This window comes from Pinus tabuliformis, chromosome 2_2, assembly GCF_031772625.1.
Source record: "Pinus tabuliformis cultivar Carrire ecotype Pingquan chromosome 2_2, CPIR1, whole genome shotgun sequence".
NCBI lineage: Eukaryota > Viridiplantae > Streptophyta > Pinopsida > Pinales > Pinaceae > Pinus > Pinus tabuliformis.
Window position 1 is genome coordinate 766,487,387 of NC_142300.1, and position 21,006 is coordinate 766,508,392.

At 38.7% G+C, this 21,006-nt stretch overlaps 1 protein-coding gene across 1 annotated transcript in view; it reads left to right on the forward strand.

The window, feature by feature from the left end:
- Nucleotides 1-21,006, forward strand: part of LOC149194942 (IAA-amino acid hydrolase ILR1-like 7) — a 92,320-nt gene that overhangs the window by 24,841 nt on the left and 46,473 nt on the right. Inside the window, 2 exon segments of the mRNA XM_089405187.1 lie at nucleotides 1,746-1,871; nucleotides 2,244-2,558. Of these exon segments, the coding sequence (XP_089261313.1) occupies nucleotides 1,746-1,871; nucleotides 2,244-2,558 (441 nt within the window).

Consider the following 21,006-nt stretch of genomic DNA (forward strand, 5'->3'; position numbering starts at 1 on the left):
GCCATTTAGGGCCTACTGCAGAGCAAGGTTTGGATCAACACCCAACATCGCATAGATTGTCAAGTGCTAGGAGCAGAGTAATTATTTTCGTCAGAAAGAAATACGGCATCGTACCATTAGATGGCTGCCTCTACGCTGACCTGGCTCTTTTAGGCCATCGATTCCATCAGTCAGGCACCGAGTTGGCACGAGGAACTTGCAACTGTGCTAGAAAAGTAACTGAGAGCCAGAACATCAAAATTTAGGTGACTGCTCCTGAGAAACACAACACTCCATTTAGCTGGTTATTAACATTTCCAAAACAATCTCATTTGCATGGATGACCTTGACCTGAACAAACAAGATAGCAGAATGAGTCTACCGGTAGTTGCCAGGAATAAACTTATGACTATTCTTAAGATAGAAACAGTACAACAAAAATTGATAATGAAATGTGTCTCAGGGTTTGGACAGTTCCCTCTAAGGAAACTTTAGCACTTATACCAAGGGGATTATGTGGAGATGGCAACTTTCTTGCTCTCAATTATCGTTTTAATAACATATTGGGGTTTATGAAAAACCTCTGTTACACTCGTTTTAATTAACACATTGGGGTTTATGAAAAACCTCTGTTACACCTGAACCGCTTCTAAGAGGTGGGAAACCTGTTCCAATGGTTCCGCTTGCTGGAGCTTTGAACTTATATGGGAATGTTATTTTTCAGCAGGAGCATCAATGGGAGCTGGGAAAGTTCCGGGAGCTTTGAAGACTGTTTTTTTTGAGTTTTGGGGTTCCCAGGGTTTGGGGAATACAAAGCCGAAACTGTTTTTTGGAGCTTCGACATTCCCAAGGTTTGGGGAATACAAAGCATATAGAGAAACATATTGAACTTCCCACAAAACATGAGCCTATGTTGAAAAGTTTACAGGAAGAAAGGCCAAATACATCCTTTACATTGAAAACGTTCACAGGAAGAAAGGCCAAAGACATCCTTAACACTAATATCCTTAATTGAGAATCTGGAGCAATCTCTTGATGGGTTAAGAAAGCATGTGGTACCTCCCAAAAACGTGTGGTACCTCTAGATTTCATGATGATGAGTATTTCTTTTGATGAGTATTTCTTTTGTTGTTTATGTATATCTATCGCAGAAGATGATTGTGTGTATATTGTATGTGGCAGTCAATGCTTAAACATTAGAGTTGCTTTGCTTTTTCTCTTAACAATAACTAGAGAAACATATGTAAAATTGTTCCTTTGTATTTTTAAGCCAGATTGTTTTAAAGACTGGTTGTGCCAGAGAACTGATAATGAACTTGACATTTTATATATATAAAAAGGAGAGACTCACGGAGAAAGACACCCAGACTAGCCATTTCCTACAAATTTTGGAGAAACCTCTAGCCATTCCAGACACTTGTACCCAAGTTTCCAATGTTTCCACGTTCCAGAAACTCATGCAACATAGTGAAAAACATTTACGAGGCTATGAAAGGTCTTCCTGACTTGCATCAGACCTCCGGATTGCCTGATAAGGGAAGTAAGGTACATAAGACTTGAGGCAAGCTTGTATTATCATCGTGGAGGAACAATAATGTTTCCATCCCACAATAGAATGAGTACGTTATCTTATTTATGCTTTTAAGACTGTTTGTTTGTCCCTGGTTGGGTATTTGACCTTTACTAATTTTCTTTCACTACTGTTTGTTTGTCCCTGCTTGGTATTTGACCTTTACTAATTCAGTGATTTGACTTGTAATGTGAAGGAGCTCGTGGATTGGGAGCACAAGAGTATGAACATCGGCAAAATGCATGCTTGTGGGCATGATGCACATGTTACTATGCTTCTTGGAGCTGCCAAATTGCTTTATAAACACAAAGATAAACTCCAGGTGCTCTGCAAGGCTTGTATAGACGCAAGTGATAGAGTTCAAACTTTAAACCGTAGGATGTGCGTTATGTCAACAAATTATATTTACTTCTCTTTTAGATGGATTCGAAACAAAGTATATTGGCATCTCCTTGGATTCGAATTTGTTTTTTAATTTAAACATAAATTTTGTCCGGATTATATGTTTTTCATTATAGCCATATGTCTACTTTAGTTCATATATTAAACGTACTTAATCTGATGTTTACATTCTTAACTGCAATGCAAATGTGTTTGGCTGTCGTATCCTTTCACTTTGTATGGTTTCTTGCTTAATACAACTGCCCATTTGGTTAATGTAAATCCATTTTTGCTCTACTATGAACTCTTGAAGGGCACTGTAAGACTTATTTTCCAACCAGCCGAAGAAGGAGGTGCAGGTGCTGCTTACATGATTCGTGAAGGTGCACTTGGAGATGCAGAAGCTATATTTGCAATGCATGTTGCACCTAATCTGTCAACTGGGACTATAGAATCAACCCCAGGACCAATTATGGCGGGTTCAGGCATTTTTGAAGCTGTAATAGAGGGAAAAGGTGGGCATGCAGCCATGCCACACCTCACTGCAGATCCAATCGTAGCTACATCCTTTGCAATTTTGAGCTTGCAGCAGATAGTTTCTCGTGAGAGTGATCCTCTTGACAGTCAAGTATGTATAACTTTCCCGTTGTCTTGTTCTTGGATAACGAGCTTCTTTTATTTCTAAGAGTAGTTTCCAGTACCATTGTTTGCATTCCCATCGTGTATTTAAATATTTAAGTTTCCTCGGATAACTTTTCGTGCCCAAATTTAAAAAAGAACAATAATATATGTATGAGCTTGTGGATAATCTATATTAGTTTTCTAGCTTTAGGTTTCACTGATCCTTTCCTTCAAAAGTTATGAGGACGTCAATCCTCTGAATTCATCAAATTTTAGCTAAAGAAAACCGGTAATAACCAATGACTGTAAAGGAGCTGGTAGATATTTGCCAAATCTATTTGCTTCATTCCTATAATGGGAATTTACTAAACTTGTAGACCATTCTACAAGGCATGTACAGTTTAAAATTAAAAAATGTATATTATAAGTGTAAAGGAAGAGGATCACCTAGAGATATTTTGTGGGTTTGGAAATATGAAAGTTGTTGGTCCACTCTCATCAATCTGTTGTATTGATGGATAAAAACTGCACCATACGAATAATTCTTCCCATCACCTTTTTGAAGTGTCAAAATTTAATTAAATAAATATTAGTCCAACATTTTTCTTTAATATGCTTTTGGGCAAGATGAGGCATGAAAAATCGGTTGATTTTACAATGACAACCCTTGAAGGTAGATCCTGAAGGTCATTCAATATCTCCAAATTCACATTTTTCTGTAAAATATCACCAAGAGAGTTGAAAGGAAGAGAATTCCTGCTAAAGAGAAAAGAGACTGCCTGCATACATATGAAAGGTGAGAATATGTATGCCGTGTCTCAAAATGAGTTAGGCATACCTGAATAGTTACAGTACCCAAGAAACTGAATTTTATTCTTATCCCTTGTTGCAATGGATTTCTTAGGATTCATGATTAAGATAGATTATCCCATCTGCATGCTGTGGCATACGTTCAAGTGTTGTCTCAGGGTGCATATCACCTAGAGCAGACAGCAAGAATCATTGTCCTTTCATAACATATTATTTACAATGACAATGCGTACTAATGCCTCTTTGAAGCTTACACTGCCACATTACAACAAAATATCACATGGATTTGAAATGCCTCTATGAGGTATAGAGCACCATATCACAACAAAATACTTTATAGGTTTACAATGCCTATATTGAACTTAGTATACCATGTCAAGTTACTTATAACAACTAATGTATCCACTGTAATATCAATATAATTTGGGCATTGCATTTTGATGTTAAATGTACGGTAATTTTATTGAACTTTGGTGAATAAAGCATGTTGATGTTTGGTGGTTAGTGTGGAGAGATGCATGTAGGTATTGCCCACAATTGTAACCTTCCACAATCGAAGGCGTAGCAAATCCGAGCAAATAGTTCAACACCACCTTCAAAATCTAAGCACATCTTGTTAGTTTTTGTAGCATCAAACAGTTGTTCTAGTCTCGATTTGTGTCTAAGGGACTAAGGAACATGAGATCTCCAAAACCTAGGAAAAGTTTTGGGAGAAAACACCTAGAGACCACTCAATTAATTAATTGATTGTTAATTAAAAAAAGCCTAAGCCTAACTTAGGGAAATCGATTAATTAAAGGGAATTAATTGAGTATGACCGAGAATGCTCTAGAGACTCACATGGATCAAGTCTAAGATGATCTTAGCCATTGATGAGGATTTAATCATGGCCATTGAAGCTCTAGCGAAAGATTATAAGAGCAGATCGATGGATGATGTTAATTTTAGGTATGTTCTATGCTTAGAGCAATTTATTTCAATTTTCACAGTTAGCTCAATATCTTTTCCAGATTAGCAATCACATCAACATTAAAGTAAATTGCAGATAGAACATAAACATAGATCGAAGAAGACAAGCCAAGACAAGAGGACACAAGATGTAGCGCTAGCCAGGAACAAACCCCAATGTGGGGAAACCCTTGATCAATTCTTCTTATATGTTCTTCAATGGTTCAGCAGAGAAAGAGAGATATTACATATACAACAGAAGTCAACACGTTGACTTATCTAAATAAGAGCATAGATCATTTCTAAGTAGATGATACATGAGGTAGCTGAACTCAGTTGAAGACATGCTACTTCAATTGATTCTCCAAGGTGACTCCATCACCTATCATTGTGCTGCACCTCATCATCACGCTCCACATCACTGTGTGTCTCCACGCTGCACCCATCATTGCTATGCTGGACCTCATTACCACGCTGCACACATCATACTGCTGCACCTTCCTATACTGCAACATCTTGTTGTACCTTATCATCTTGCTGCACTCATTAGTGTTGCCTCATACTGTACCTCACTGTACTGCATCATGTACCATTGTTGTCCTATGTGCCATTGCTGCACCATGTTGCCACACTGCTGTCCCATGTGCTTGCAGCATCATGCTTTCACCATGTGCTTGTTGCACCTTGCCCAATGTGCTTGCAGCACCATGCTTGCCACCATGTGCTTGCTGCACCTTGCCCAACGTGCTTGCAGCACCATGCTTGCCACCATGTGCTTGTTGTACCTTGCTTACCGTACTGCTGTACTAATTGGCTATTGCTACGCCATGTCATGCTGCTGTCCCATTTGTTAGCATGCCATTGCTGTTGTCCCAATTGTTACTATCCCATTATTGTTGTTGTCCCAATTGTTACTGCTGTCCCAATTGTTAGCATGTTATTGCTGCTGTCCCATCATTACTGTTGTCCCATTATTGTTGCTGTCCCATTATTGTTGCTGTCCCAATTGTTGCTGTCCCAATTGTTGGCATTGATGTGATTGCACTTCTGATTAGGGTATGTGCCATTGCCCTTAACCCAACACACAACAAGACTAGCCCTCTAGTGTTGCGGCCAACGTTGAAGAGGCTCCTCCCATGCCACGTTATCCTCTCAACACAACCATGAAATAACTCCAACAACTTGCTATGGCCTGCGACCTAGCTTGCTATGCTTTCAACCTCCTCAATGTGCCCAAACAACCACTCAAATTCCTGTGTTTAGCTTCCCTCTACTTGGCCTAGCAGCCTGCCTTCTCGGCCCTAGATCCTTGGCCCTCCATCCATCAATTCAGTCACTTGAAGTGGCCTGTGGCTAGGGCATCATGGACCTGCGGTTAGGGCATCATAGTAACCCTCCTTGACTGCGACTAGGGCATCATACTGCGGCTAGGGCTTGTAGAGACCAACGTATAGGGCAGCGTGTAGGCTTCCTTCTTGACTGCGTCTAGGTCTTATACTAGGGCTCCTTACCTTCTGCGTTTAGGGCTTCCTCTCTTAGATTTCTCTTCCACTAAAACTTAGAACAAGTGGAGAGAAATCAAGAGTGAAGTGTGTGTAAAATGACTCTAAGTCATCTTCCTTTTATACCAAAACGTTGAGCACATGTGGGGGTAATTTGGTTGCTGGCCAACCTTGACGAATTGTCTTATAACACAAATAAATTCATAACTCCATGAATACTTATCGGAATCGGATGATTTTTAGATCAATCCTACACCTCTCGATGAGAGGGATCCAAGAAAAATATCAGCTGCCATAGATAAGATTTCCCACATGGAGTTTGGCCCTAGTTGCCAATTTTAACACTCCCTCTCAACTAGGGAGAACTCCATCCGATGATCCATCTACTAGACTATACTATCTCTGCCATCAGTGCCCTGCACTGCTCTGGTCTGCTGAACCATGAAGGAGAAGAACCGATCGAGAATGTCTCGTACCATTCTCTACTGACCCGAAGTCAGGTCCATATGAAGAGAGCGTGTCATACCACTCTTACTGATCCCAGATCAGTTCCAATGGAGTGAGTCGTATCACTCTTACTGACCCGAAGTCAGTTCCAATTGATCCCAAATCAATATCAAAAGGGAGTGTCTCAAACCACTCATACTGATCCTAGATCAATGGAGGTCATCCTAGCATAGGGAGTACGGTAGATACAACGATGCGTCCATCGATAGTACTACTATGGTCTCTAACCCCATTTCCCTACTCATTGGCCAGATGAGAGGTACTTCCCATGAGTCCTAGACTGCATGGGTAGGATGCCTCGACAAGAGAACCATTCATCTTGTTCATAAGTCGCCATAGGGTATCACAAGGGAAGGCTGAACCCTTCACCTTGTACACAATGCACCATTGGGGGAGGGTGAGTCGCTCTATGGTCGCTTGTTGCTCGAAGAAGTACCCCAAGCCCCATGCATCATGCAGGACCCTCATATAAGGGTCTCTCAACGACTCCAAGTCGTTCGGTAAAGTCACAAATTTGACCTTTCTCTGGGGCTTCGACATAATGTTTGTGACCTATACATCAGTCTCAATGCGATGGAGGCTTCTCGCTCATCGATGTACCATATCCCAGATAAGGTAGTATATGATGTCTATATGCTGGAGCAATCATAGAATACGGGATTCCTCAACAATTGAATCCCCCCCTAGTTGACACAGAAGATCACGGTGGTATCCATCATGTGTACAAACAGCTCATTGAAGAGCTTCCACAACTAGGCAGCTTCACACGAGATCATACTTGTAGCTATGTATTCGGTCTCAGTGGTGCTCAAAGCAACCGTCTTCTGCTTCCTGCTCATCTAGGATATCGAGCAGAACCCAAAGAGAGTCAGCACCCAGAAGTGCTCTTGCGATCCTTCACACTGCCTGCCTAATCATCATCAGAATAATCATGCAACTTCACATTTCCGGCAGTGTATCTCAATTCATGAGAGATTGTGCCCTGAAGATATCTCAAATGATTCTTGGCATCAATCCAGTGAGGCTCAACCAAATATGAGCCCAACATGCTAACTGCAAAACATATATCCGGACGGGAGTTCACCAAGAACATCAATGCTAGTATGAGTTTATGAAACTCAGAGGCATTTCCCAAATCAAGTCCGGTATCCTTACCACATAACTTTTGAAAGTTAAGATCCATCGAGGTAGTCGCAGGTTTGCAGTTCACCATTCCAAATCTGGAATCCAACTCCCTCTTACTTTTGCAAATGAGAGGGTCTGCACCTGTCAGAAAGAGGTCGTCCTCAGAAGGTGCCAATATGAGAGGTCTATCATCCACAACCTTCAAGCAATGGTTTGGATCAACTTCACTCCTAGTGAATCTCAGCTGCATCAAACAGCTATCAATCCTCTCATATTAAGCCCGAGGTGTTTGCTTCAAGCCATAAAGGGCTTTCTTCCACTTGCATACATGAGATTCCCAATCATGAATCTCAAACCTTGGGTTGTTCCAAACCTGTGGACCTGCTACATGAGGGGAATGGTCCCCTTATAAGGTTTTCCTTCGGTACATCTTAGACATGTACCTTCATGCTCTTCTTGAATTCAGGCATCCCTGTCACCATTTGACTCACATTGGGTAGGGCCCTATAATAAGTAGACCTCTGATGCTATAGATGATATGTGACAACTGACATGGTCCCCAATGGACCATCCTGCAACTTAATACAAATTGCTAACCCTGAACTCATAGATAAAAGCATCTTTGAAAATTCTATTTTCAAACACGTACCTTTCCATCGATGAATGCCACCCTTAACCTTTGACTTCCATTGCCGAAATGGACACCAGGTTCTTCTTGTGATCAGGTACATAAAAGAGATTTTGTAAATGAATCAAGTTACCCTCATTCAATTGAGGGGTAACATTCCCTACACCTTTTCCAGGATAGGTGGCATTGACTCCAAGTATAATCCCACGATTGTTTCCATCTCTAGCAAATTAGAGAGAGCACCCTTCTATTCGATGAAGTGCCTTGAAGCACTACAATCAATAAGCCAGATTCCCAAAGAGTCTGAGGAAAGGGCCAATATAAGATAATGCTGCTTTATCTTACCAAAGACAACATTTGATTCTTCATACCTGGAGTTCCTTGCTTTCTTTAAAGAGTCGGCTGTTTCGTTGATGACATGTATTCCCTGTCATTCCTCCGATCATTGAAGACATCCTTGGAATGATTTTTATCATCATCAAGTGATGTGTCCCTACCAATCAAACACTTCTTCACATAATGGCCGAACTTATTACAAACAAGGCATCTGCCTTCCCTTCTACCCTTAGATCCGGACTTCCCATTGAAGTGATATTTAGGTAGGCCATTAGAAGCTTTTGCTGCGCCATTCTAATAATATTCCCTGCTTTGACTAAACCCTTGGTGAATTTGAAGAGGGATGAGGAACCCATTGAGCCTTTTGTCCTTTCCCAACTGTCTTTGGTGATTGCTCTTTCACTCTTGCTTGGGCTTTGTCTTCACCTCACCTCTAATACCATGTTAATTTTAGGTATGTTCTATGCTTAGAGCAATTTATTTCAATTTTCACAATTAGCTCAATATCGTTTCCAGATTAGCAATCACATCAACATTAAACTAAATTGCAGATAAAACATAAACATAGATCGTAGAAGACAAGCCAAGACAAGAGGACACAAGATGTGGCGCTAGCTAGGGACAAACCCCAATGTGGGAAAACCCTTGATCAATTCTTCTTATATGTTCTTCAACAGTTCAGCAGAGAGAGAGAGAGAGAGAGAGTACATATACAACAGAAGTCAACACATTGACTTATCTAAATAAGAGCATAGATCATTTCTATGTAGATGATACATGAGATAGTCGAACTCAGTTGAAGACATGCTACTTCAACTGATTCTCCAAGGTGACTCCATCACCTATCATTGTGCTGCACCTCGTCATCACGCTCCACCTCACTGTGCTGCACCATGCTGCACCCATCATCACTATGTTGGACCTCATTACCATGTTGCACACATCATACTGCTGCACCTTCCTGTACTGCAACATCTTGCTGCACTCATCAGTGTTGCCTCATACTGTACCTCACTGTACTGCATCATGTACCATTGTTGTCCTATGTGCCATTGTTGCACCATGTTGCCACACTGCTGTCCCATGTGCTTGCAGCATCATGCTTGCCACCATGTGCTTTCTACACCTTGCCCAATGTGCTTGCAGCACCATGCTTGCCACCATGTGCTTGTTGCACCTTGCCCAATGTGCTTGTAGCACCATGCTTGCCACCATGTGCTTGCTGCACCTTGCCCAATGTGCTTGCAGCACCATGCTTGCCACCATGTGCTTGTTGTACCTTGCTTACCGTACTGTTGTCCCAATTGGCTATTGCTGCACCATGTCATGCTGCTGTCCCATTTGTTAGCATGCCATTGCTGTTGTCCCAATTGTTACTGTCCCATTATTGTTGCTGCCCCAATTGTTACTGTTGTTCCAATTGTTAGCATGCCATTGCTGTTGTCCCAATTGTTACTGTCCCATTATTGTCGCTACCCCAATTGTTACTGTTGTTCCAATTGTTAGCATGCCATTGTTGTTGTCCCATCATTACTGTTGTCCCATTATTGCTGTTGTCCCAATTGTTGCTGTCCCAATTGTTGGCATTGCTGTGATTGCACTTCTGGTTAGGGTATGTGCCACTGCCCTTAACCCAACACACAGCAAGACTAGCCCTCTAGTGTTGCGGCCAGCCTTGAAGAGGCTCCTCCCATGCCACGTTATCCTCTCAACACAGCCATGAAATAACTCCAACAGCTTGCTATGGCCTGCAGCCTAGCTTGTTGTAGCTTTCAGCCTCCTCAACGTGCCCAAACAGCCACTCAAATTCCTGCATTTAGCTTCCCTCTACTCGGCCTAGTAGCCTTCCTTCTCGGCCCTAGATCCTTGTCCCTCCATCCATCAATTCAGTCACTTGAAGTGGCCTGCGGATAGGGCATCATAGTAACCCTCCTTGATTGCGGCTAGGGCTTGTAGAGACTAACGTATAGGGCAGTGTGTAGGCTTCCTTCTTGACTGGGTCTAGGTCTCATATTAGGGCTCCTTACCTTCTGCGTTTAGGGCTTCCTCTCTTAGATTTCTCTTCCACTAAAACTCAAAACAAGTGTAGAGAAATCAAGAATGAAGTGTGTGTAAAATGACTCTCAAGTCATCTTCCTTTTATACTAAAACATTGAGCACATGTGGGGGTAATTTGGTTGCTAGCCGACCTTGACGAATTGTCTTATAACACAAATTATTTCATGACTCCATGAATACTTATTGGAATCGGATGATCTTTAGATCAATCCTACACCTCTCGATGAGAGGGATCCAAGCAAAATATCAGCTGCCATAAGTAAGATGACACACGTGGAGTTTGGCCCTAGTTGCCAATTTTAACAAATGAGGAGAGAAACAATTGTGGAGAGCAGGTTTCCTTTCTATTAAAGAATGTAACTAGGTTTGGTCTTCATAATTGTACTTGAGTCAAAATGAAATGTATTTATCAAAAGAAAGCAAAAGAAATTTTATTATTAATTAAATTGACTTGTTAAAGAATGGGTTTCATGCTTGGGTCAATTGTCATAGGTCAAGCCTCCATTGTAGGCTTTTAGGATTTTTATAGAATTCATAGTCAAATTTATGTTGTCAAAAGACTCCTCCATCAATTCACCTTGCTAAGTCGGCCTCCAAACAAATCCTCCAAAAGTCGACTTCACAAAAAGATCAAGTCGACTTATTTCACTGTGGGAAACAACTATATATATGCATGTGGACTTCGCTCAAATTACAAAGATAAATGTTCGGAAATTTTAGAGAAGAGTTTGGTGAATTACAGTGAGGGAATTCGGTGAAGTTGAAGTGAAGAATAACTCGAAGTTTCAAGGAGATGAAGTGTCAGTGCAAGTCGAAATGTTTTAGGGCCACCACCACTACAGACCGAAGTCTAGGCCGCCACCACAAGACCAAAACTTAGGCTATCATTACAGGACTGAGGACTTAAACTAGGGTTGTCACCACAGGACTGAGGCATCACTGTATTGTAGTGATTGTTATCATTGTTGGACCAAAAACTGAAGCTATCACCTCAGGACCAAAGCACATTACAGAATTGTGTTATCATTTGTTTGCTACCACTGTAGGAACGAAGTCTATTGCAGAACTATGTTATATGTATGCTACTTCTATGGGACCAAAGCACATTGCAAAACTATGTTATCATATACAAGACCGAAACTTATTACAGGATAATGTTATTGCATACTACCACTACAAGACTGAAGCTTGACTTTGTTGTAGGACTGATGCATCACACCGAAATCTGTCAGGGGTTATCATATTGTTGCAAGTATAAGGTGTCGAGTACAAACTAAAGAACGAAATACTACATACAGGATTCAGAACTGAAGAATAATGGAACAAGGTTGACTTGATGGATGGAAGGAGTCTCTAGTCTAGGTTATAAGGGTCTTGGTCATCTCAAATTTGTTTTGAATCTATAGAAGGAAGAATTACTTGACTAGGGTTCCCCTACATAGGGTTTTTCCCTGGTTGCATGCCCACATCTTGTGTCCTTTTCTATTTGTTGTTTGGCATTAGTCCTGATGATAATAAAAAGATAAATCGAAAGAAGGAAAACTAATAATGAAACATCACAAGATAATGTCATAATAAGAGAAATCAATTAACTTGCTACCCTAGTGGATTTCTCAACATGGTATCAAAGCTATGGTGGACCAAGGTTGAAGATCACCTTATTGGCAAGAAGGAAATGTAGTTACTCCCTGATCTATCCATTGAAGGACCAAATGGTTAGTTAAGGATCGAGTTGTCTGGAGTGAAAAGCAAAGGTGTAAGGCTCCTTTTAAGTAGTTTGAAATACAAAACTTGTGAATGCGACATCATCAAAGAAGCTAGCTATACAAAAATATATTGAGTGAGAGAAGATCCTCTGTTCAAAACCATGAACCTCGACAATGATATAGAAAGTTGACCTTGGACTGTCATATAAATTCAAAGGCTGAAATCCGAATGAAAGAAATTGATCATTGTAACTAGAAAGGACAGTCATCCTAGGCACATTCATAATATGGACAATATCCGATCTTGAAGTCTCCTCAAACAAAGGGCATTCAATGAACCAACTCAAAGAAATCAAGTAAGTGTTCTCATTGTTCCTTACTTATCAAATGCATATGCAACAAGTCTAATGGACTATCAAATCAAAGGTATGTAAACACAAGGTACGTATATTTATTTAAATGAGCTCCTAGACTTTCAATGTTCTAATATTATAAAAATCTTAGATGGTCCATATAATCCTCGTTTATAGTTAGTCTAGGGTAAAGACTGTAATCCCTAGATGTCAATTAGAAAACTCATATAAGAACCTTAATCCTTATCTTCAAAGTTTTTTAGGTAATCTAGGATGTCAAGTAAATTCCTAGTGTTGATTGGAAGAAAAGATAACTTGATTTTTTAGGATTCCATCCTCCGTTGTTGCATAGAAAATCTAGATTAAAAATGAACATCATGTTCTTGGTGTCACATGTTTTGCATGAAAGTATTTATTACAGGTATAAAATATCAAGGCTTAATACAAAAAGACCACTTCAAGAAATCCCAACAAGGTTTGTTAAGAAACATCTCCAGGGATGTTTTTGGATTATATACTTTATGAAATTCTCTTAACTTAGAAGGTACATTCATTATCTTTTGAAATTTGAGTTACATTACTAACATTGTTGTGTCTAGCTCTCTAAAATTTGAATCATAAAGATTCTTATTCGAGTGATTAATCATTAGATAAATCTACCCTCTTTATACTTTTGATCATTTTTGTGGAACCCTAAAAAGGTTCTTCGGAAATCCCTAACCTAAGATTATGTCTATGCTAATGTGAAAACCATAGTCTTAGGGTTACTGATAAAATTCTAGAAAAATAATGTTCTTTTGATGTTTAGGGTTTTGATACTATTATAGAAACCCTGGTCCTTTAGGGTTTGTTGTGTATTGAAATCCTAGACCTTTAGAGTTTTGGAAATTTAGGGTTTGCTGTTTTATGTAGATCTTTATGGTTTGGTAGGGTTTATAATCAAGTCCTTTATTTTGGCTAAGATGATATCCTAGGAATGAAACCATAGGTATATGATTGTTCATCTGATCGAAACCCTAGCCTAATTGAAATTATTATATGTTTAGTGTTTGGATATTTGTGTCTTGGGTTCGCTTGATATATGTTGTTATGATATGCTTGCGCATGAGTATGAAATCCTAGATGTATATTTGTGCTAACGTAATTGTTGATGTTCAATGTTCTAGGGTTTGTAACTAAGACCTAGTAGAAGTTTGATATTCTGGGATTTGGTGTCATTGCTTCAAGTGTGATGATAAAGTCTATGGTTTACAAAAAGTTGGTCATATTGCTTAAACCTTAGATTGTGTTGTTATTGGTTTTGATTATTATCTAAGCTTAGTATTTAATGGAATATAGGGTTTTCATTAAATCCTAGTAGTAGTCTAACATATGAAATCTAAAGTCGTTAGATGCATTGTACTTGTTTGAAATCCTTCTAGGGTTTGCAATATGTCATAGAAGAGTCTGTCATATCTCTGAAGGAAATATTGAAACCCTAAATATAATGAGATTGATATCTTGACTGAGTTACTTTAACTGATGTGGTCTAGGGTTTGTGACAAAACCCGAACAAGAAGTTGAAGTATAGAAGTATGTGTCTCTCGCTGATTATGAATCTAACTATGTTTAGGTATTTGATGTCTAAAGTCTAATGCTTCCATTATTGAATGATTCTAATATAGTTATCTTCATGCTTCTATATATGTTTTGGGTTGTACTTGCTGTCTAAGTTGTGCAGGTACATAAATCTTCAAGATGTTGAATATATTAGTAAGCAAAGTTGACTTGATTGACAAAGCATGATGCAGGAAGTTATATGAACAAGATGACTCTGATAAGAAGAATGGAAGCCATGAAAGATTCTTCAATGATATAGAAATAAGTTGATCTCTCTAAGTTAAGAGGGAGCCCGGATAAAAGAAAAAGAGTATATCTCCCGAGTTGAGAGGGAGGGCATATTATAGTCATGATGGATACCTTGAAGAAGAAATTGGAGAATGCATATTAAGGTGTTGCCGAAAGAAGGAAAGCTGGATTTGGTTGTTGCATGTGAAGTAAGAAAGGAAGCTGAATGATTGAGGAAACCTTTGTCAAAATTTGTTTGGGAAGCCTCGAAGTCCTACTGTGATGAATTATGAGGCAACATCAAGAAGTCATAAGACCCTGGAGGTTTGTGTTTACTCATGAGTATTTAAAAGGTTGTTACTGATTGGGGTTGCGACTGTTCAGGTAAATCTCTCAAGGTTTTTGAAAAAGCATGCTTGAGGTTAGAGAGATTTGATGTGTTGAAGCATTGTGTGTGTAAAATTCCCGTGACGACATCTGGCTGGCATATGTATTGATGTCTAGACCCTGGAGAGGGAGGGTGGTGTTGGTCATGGAGCTTTGACCTTGGATTGATGGTTAGCAAGTAAGCCTAATGGTACCTAGATTGGCTAAAAGCTTTAGTCCATCTTAGTCCCACTCGGATAGATTGCCCTAGTCAGAAATCTAGTCCATGGCACTGAGTGTGCCTAAACTCTTCGTAGATAATGTATTTTGAGATCTTCCATGTACCTCTATAGATATATGTAAGTATGAATACCTCCCTAGTTAAGAGGGAGTGTTGAGAATGTAACTAGGTTAGGTCTTCATAATTGTACTTGAGTCAAAATGAAATATATTTATCAAAAGAAAGCAAAAGAAAACACAGATTTCATGCTTGGGTCAAATGTTATAGGTCAAGCCTCCATTGTAGGCTTTTAGGATTTTTATAGAAGTCAAAGTCAAAATTATTTTGTCAAAAGACTCCTCCATCAAGTCACCTTGCTAAGTCAACCTCCAAGCAAATCCTCGAAAAGTTGGCTTCACAAAAAGATCATGTCTGCTTATTTCACTATGGGAAACAACTATATATAGGCATGTGGACTTCGCTCAAATTGCAGAGATACAAATTCGGAAATTTCATTGAAGAGTTCGGTGAATTACAGTGAGGGAATTCGGTGAAGTTGAAGTGAAGAATAACTCAAAGTTTCAAGGAGTTGAAGTGTCAGTGCAAGCCGAAATGTTTTAGGGCTACCACCACCACAGACTGAAGTCTAGGCTTCCACCACAGGACCGAAACTTGGGCTATCATCATAGGACCGAGGACTGAAACTAGGGTTGTCACCACAGGACCGAGGCATGACTGTATTGTAGTGATTGTTATCATTGCTGGACCGAAAACTGAAGCTATCACCTCAGGACCGAAGAACATTAGAGAACTGTGTTATCATTTGGTTGCTACCACTACAAGAACGAAGTATATTGCAGAACTGTGTTATATGTATGCTACTTCTATGGGATTGAAGCACATTGTTGAATTATGTTATCATCTACAGGACCAAAACTTATTACAGGAATATGTTATTTCATACTGCCACTCTAGGACCAAAGCTTGACTTTGTTGTAGGACTGATGCATCACACCAAAATCTGTCAAGGGTTATCATATTGTTGCAAGTATGAGGTGTTGAGTACAAACTAAAGAACGAAATACTACATATAGGATTCAGAACTGAAGAATAATGGAACAAGGTTGACTTGATGGATGGAAGGAGTCTCTAGTCTAGGTTATAATGGTCTTGGTCATCTCAACTTTGTTTTGAATCTACAGAAGGAAGAATTACTTGACTGGGTTTTCCCCTAGTTGCGTGCCTACATCTCGTGTCATTTTCTATTTGTTGTTTGGCATTAGTCTTGATGATAAGAAAAAGATAAATTGAAAGAAGGAAAACTAATAATGAAACATCATAAGATAATGTCATAATAAGAGAAATCAATTAACTTGCTACCCTAGTGGATTTCTCAACATTTGGTAGGTCGAGCTATCTAGATGCAGCTTCAACAAGGAAGAGAGTACGAGCCAGAAAGAGAGTAGAGAGAAAGAGAGCAACAAAGAGAAATTTCAGAGGATTTTCCCAATGTTTTTCTAATGTCGAAAAGGCAGGAAAAGGGAGGGCGAGTTTTTTCTACAAAGAAGTCGTCCAGGAAATGCGAGTTAGGCAATCTAGTTGAGCGAATTGTTAGGAGGAATTTGTTTCAGTTCTTGGAGGCCAGGAAAGTCTTCAAAAAGGCAGAGCAAATTTTTTCTAGAGGCAAAAGGAGGTTACAAAATAATTATTATAATTTTGTGAATTTGTTTGGGGAATTTGTGAGGTTGTCGAATTCCTAATGAATCGGGTGGAGTTTTACATGCTTAGGTTTTGGGTGTCCGAGTGAATTTTAATGTAAAAGTTGATCGTTTAGTGAGAGAAAGGAAAAATTGCAGTTTTCCTAGATAAATTTTCGATATTTTTATGCTACAACATTGTTTTTTAGAACTGGGTTGAGTTCCATCGAATATTTTATTTTTCCTTCAAAATGGTATCAGCAAGGTTTGGATGTTGGTTGATAGATATTAGTGACATTTTAAAACATGTTTATAAATAAACATCTTTAATTTTCTTTCTAATGAGTATAAATAATGCTTGTATTATCGCAAAGGTTTTGAAAAGAAACGTTAGGTTGTTGGGATTAGAGCCAAGGTATCCACGATCACCACTTGGAATTACACACACACATATAATTTAATTAAATTGCAATGCCCAGAATTTTGATATCACGTTGCCATACGAAATAATTAGTCAAATAAAAGCTCACGCCCAGGTGAAAGTAATTTGATTTTTTATATCGACTTCAAAACTTTAAGTTGAAATGTTTGAATTCGTATATTATTCGATGGTGATTTCCACTCAGGTTCGATCTCGACAATGACAAGTTAAAAAAAATATGCAATTAACCTAAGTTGTTATCGGTATTGATGTGCTTGTATAACAATGGAAGAAACTGGGCGGCTTTGCATTTTGTTTTCACTTTTTTGAATTATAAGATTCTTCGTAATAATACTTTAATTTTGATATGATGATCAAGTTAAATTTTAAATTGGTATATGATCTTTTGTTTGGAGCGAGGATTTATTTTCGTAAAAGATTTGTCTATTAAAGATTATAGAGGTGGACAAACTTTAATTTCTTTTTGTTTCCTATCAATACCATGGCTGTTGAGAAATTAAGGGCAATGCAATTGTTCTATTTCTCTTTACTATGATAACTGCTTGAGATATTACTTCTTTAGATTTTGCTTCTTATCTATTATTATCTTCAAACAATTACCAAAGACAAGAAGATCAAAATACACAAGTACACAATATTTTGGCACCATGCCATGGCAAAAACCTCTCCAAAAACTTGAGAGGAAAAACCCTTGAACTCTTTCTTATAGAATCTTTATTGAGAAGTTACATGACCCAAATATTGACCCAGAAATGCCTTCAACATCAAAAGACAATACCTCAAAATGTGTACCCAATCACACTATTCAATTCTGTAGTGAATGAGCATGACAATCTGCACCAAACAATTCGGATAGGCTCTCCTAGCCTCAATCTATCATACGCTGCGAAGGTTATGATTAGAGCTTGTCTATAGGACTTCACAAGGCAACAACATTGACTGTCAACACAACGAAGGTAGAAGCCCTAGATTTCAGAACGTATGTGTAACAGCCCGAAGTAAACATGTAATTAATCAAGTAATTGATATTCAACATGCAATTCAACTGATTAACTTCAAGTTCAAAACTATGATTAGAATACTTACCTGTGTTTTCGATTGAAGTCCGCTATCTGCAACAAGGTTTTGGGGACGACTCTCCACCCAACTGTAGGCTCAATTGTGCAACGTCTTGCTACAACTGGCCACCCCCGAGCCCTCAATCAACTTTCTACTGCCAGTGACTCCTAGGTCTTAGTATACCATTCTCCCAAGAGAATGAAAGACAGAATCTCGGAAAGATGGAATGCCGGAAAATAATACCTCTCATCTTCCTCACCATCTATTAAATAGAACAAAACATTGGAAGGGGAAACACATGCACACACTCCATGTGTCTACATGCAACTTTCTTTTGATTTTTAGCTTTCTTGTTTTATTTCTTTACTTTTCTTTTGATTTTTAGCTTTCTTGTTTTATTTCCTTCTTTTTGATAGTTTTCTTGTTTTATTTCTATTTATTCTGATTTAGAGTTTTAGTATAGTTATTACTATTTTTATTTTTTATTATTATTATTTATTTTCTTGTATATTTTTAAATATCATTTATTATTTATGATTTATTATTTTTATTATTTATTATTAAGTGATTTATTATTTATTATTTATATTATTATTATTTATTTGTATTATTTATTATTTTTATTATTTATTATTTATTATTATATTATTATTTTTATTATTTATTATGTATTATTAAGGGAAGGGATATTACATACTCTCCCCCTTTAAGGAACTTCGTCCCGAAGTTATGTTGAATTATGTATTATGTATTGTTTTTATTATTTATTATGTATTATTTTATTTACTTCCTGTTTCCAACACCCTCTGCTGAACTAGTATAACCAGCAGGCATCGAAAGTCCCCAACACCCCGGGAAATCTCAAGGAATCTCTGTCCTTTTTCCCACTTTCGGCACCAGGCTAAGCCTGACCCAGTCTGTATCCTAGTCCAAGGCTGGCCCCAAGGCTCGCGCCTGACTCAGACCTCATCTGCCCCAAGGCTCGCGCCTGACTCAGACCTCATCTGCCCCAAGGCAGGCATCCGGTCCGGTACTCAATGACCCCGGGCATCTGGCAAGGCTGGCCCACTCCCTCCACAACTACTAAGGCGCACAGCCCCAGGCATCGAAGTCTTATACAACCCTTCCAGACTTCGGCATCCCAATCCAATAACAGGCACCAAGCCTAGAACATCAGGCACTTGGCCTCCTCAAGATGGTCTCATAGCTCTTCAAGAGCTATCCATCAAGAGCTATACACAAGACAAAGGAACCACTGGCATATGTAGTGTTGATTGAGTTTGTCCCCAGCCCATATGGTGTTACTTATTCTCCCTCGTGCGTATGGGCTCACACGAGATCATCGAATAAACCGGCCCTCTCGGCCTATTTGTGGAATCCTGTCAATCATCACAGCTCAACGTGCAACCAATGCATTAGCTATATCATCATAGTATCCTAGAAAATAATCCACATGCCAAGACTTGCATGTCATTATGTAACATTCATCTTTGTTAACTGCAACATTACGAATAATAACGAATTGCATGCTCATGCATGTCATAAATTTGTATGCAATTATCTCATGCTTCACCTCATGAAATACCCTCATAAGTTAGCACATCGACATATTTACATCAAAGACATATCATGACTTCACATAATAAATGAACCACATGTCAATAAACCTCATATTATAGCATCATAATTCCTATGCCACATTATGCATATCATATCCATTATGAGTATTCAAGTAATTGATATTCAACATGCAATTCAACTGATTAACTTCAAGTTCAAAACTATGATTAGAATACTTACCTGTGTTTTCGGTTGAAGTCCGCTATCTGCAACAAGGTTTTGGGGACGACTCTCCACCCAACCGTAGGCTCAATTGTGCAACGTCTTGCTACAACTGGCCACCCCCGAGCCCTCAATCAACTTTCTACTGCCAGTGACTCCTAGGTCTTAGTATACCATTCTCCCAAGAGAATGAAAGACAGAATCTCGGAAAGATGGAATGTCGGAAAATAATACCTCTCATCTTCCTCACCATCTATTAAATAGAACAAAACATTGGAAGGGGAAACACATGCACACACTCCATGTGTCTACATGCAACTTTCTTTTGATTTTTAGCTTTCTTGTTTTATTTCTTTACTTTTATTTTGATTTTTAACTTTCTTGTTTTATTTCCTTCTTTTTGATAGTTTTCTTGTTTTATTTCTATTTATTCTGATTTAGAGTTTTAGTATAGTTATTACTATTTTTATTTTTTATTATTTTTATTTATTTTCTTGTATATTTTTAAATATCATTTATTATTTATGATTTATTATTTTTATTATTTATTATTAAGTGATTTATTATTTATTATTTTTATTATTTATTATTTATTATGTATTATTAAGGGAAGGGATATTACAGTATGTATATGCGTGAATGGAGTTAGGGCTCTCCTAGCCCTACAATACCCTCGCACCTTTCAACAACAGTCTCCTTCTTTTTGTCTGCGGCCAGAACTCCACTTCAAACCATCCACATTGTTACGTGATGCAAGACCCTAACCCAGATCCGAATGTCGTGATGAGGAGCAGGCTCAATGGTGGCTTCGTATGAGGGGACAAACTTCCTCACGTGTTGCGGCTACCTTCTCTTTCCTCGACCTTAATGCTGCTGCTCTTCTTCGTGAGAGAGATGAATTGAATTGCGTTTTGGAGGAGCCACATGTAGCCTATATATAGGCTTGTCCTCTCATCTATTGAGCCGACATGAGCCTAGATTAAGCCGACATGTTCTTTGATTAATTAGTTGAGTCGACGTGAATCCATAGCCTTCCTTTGAGCGATTTTTCTTGAGTAAATCTGTGGGTACACATTTGAGTATTTCTTT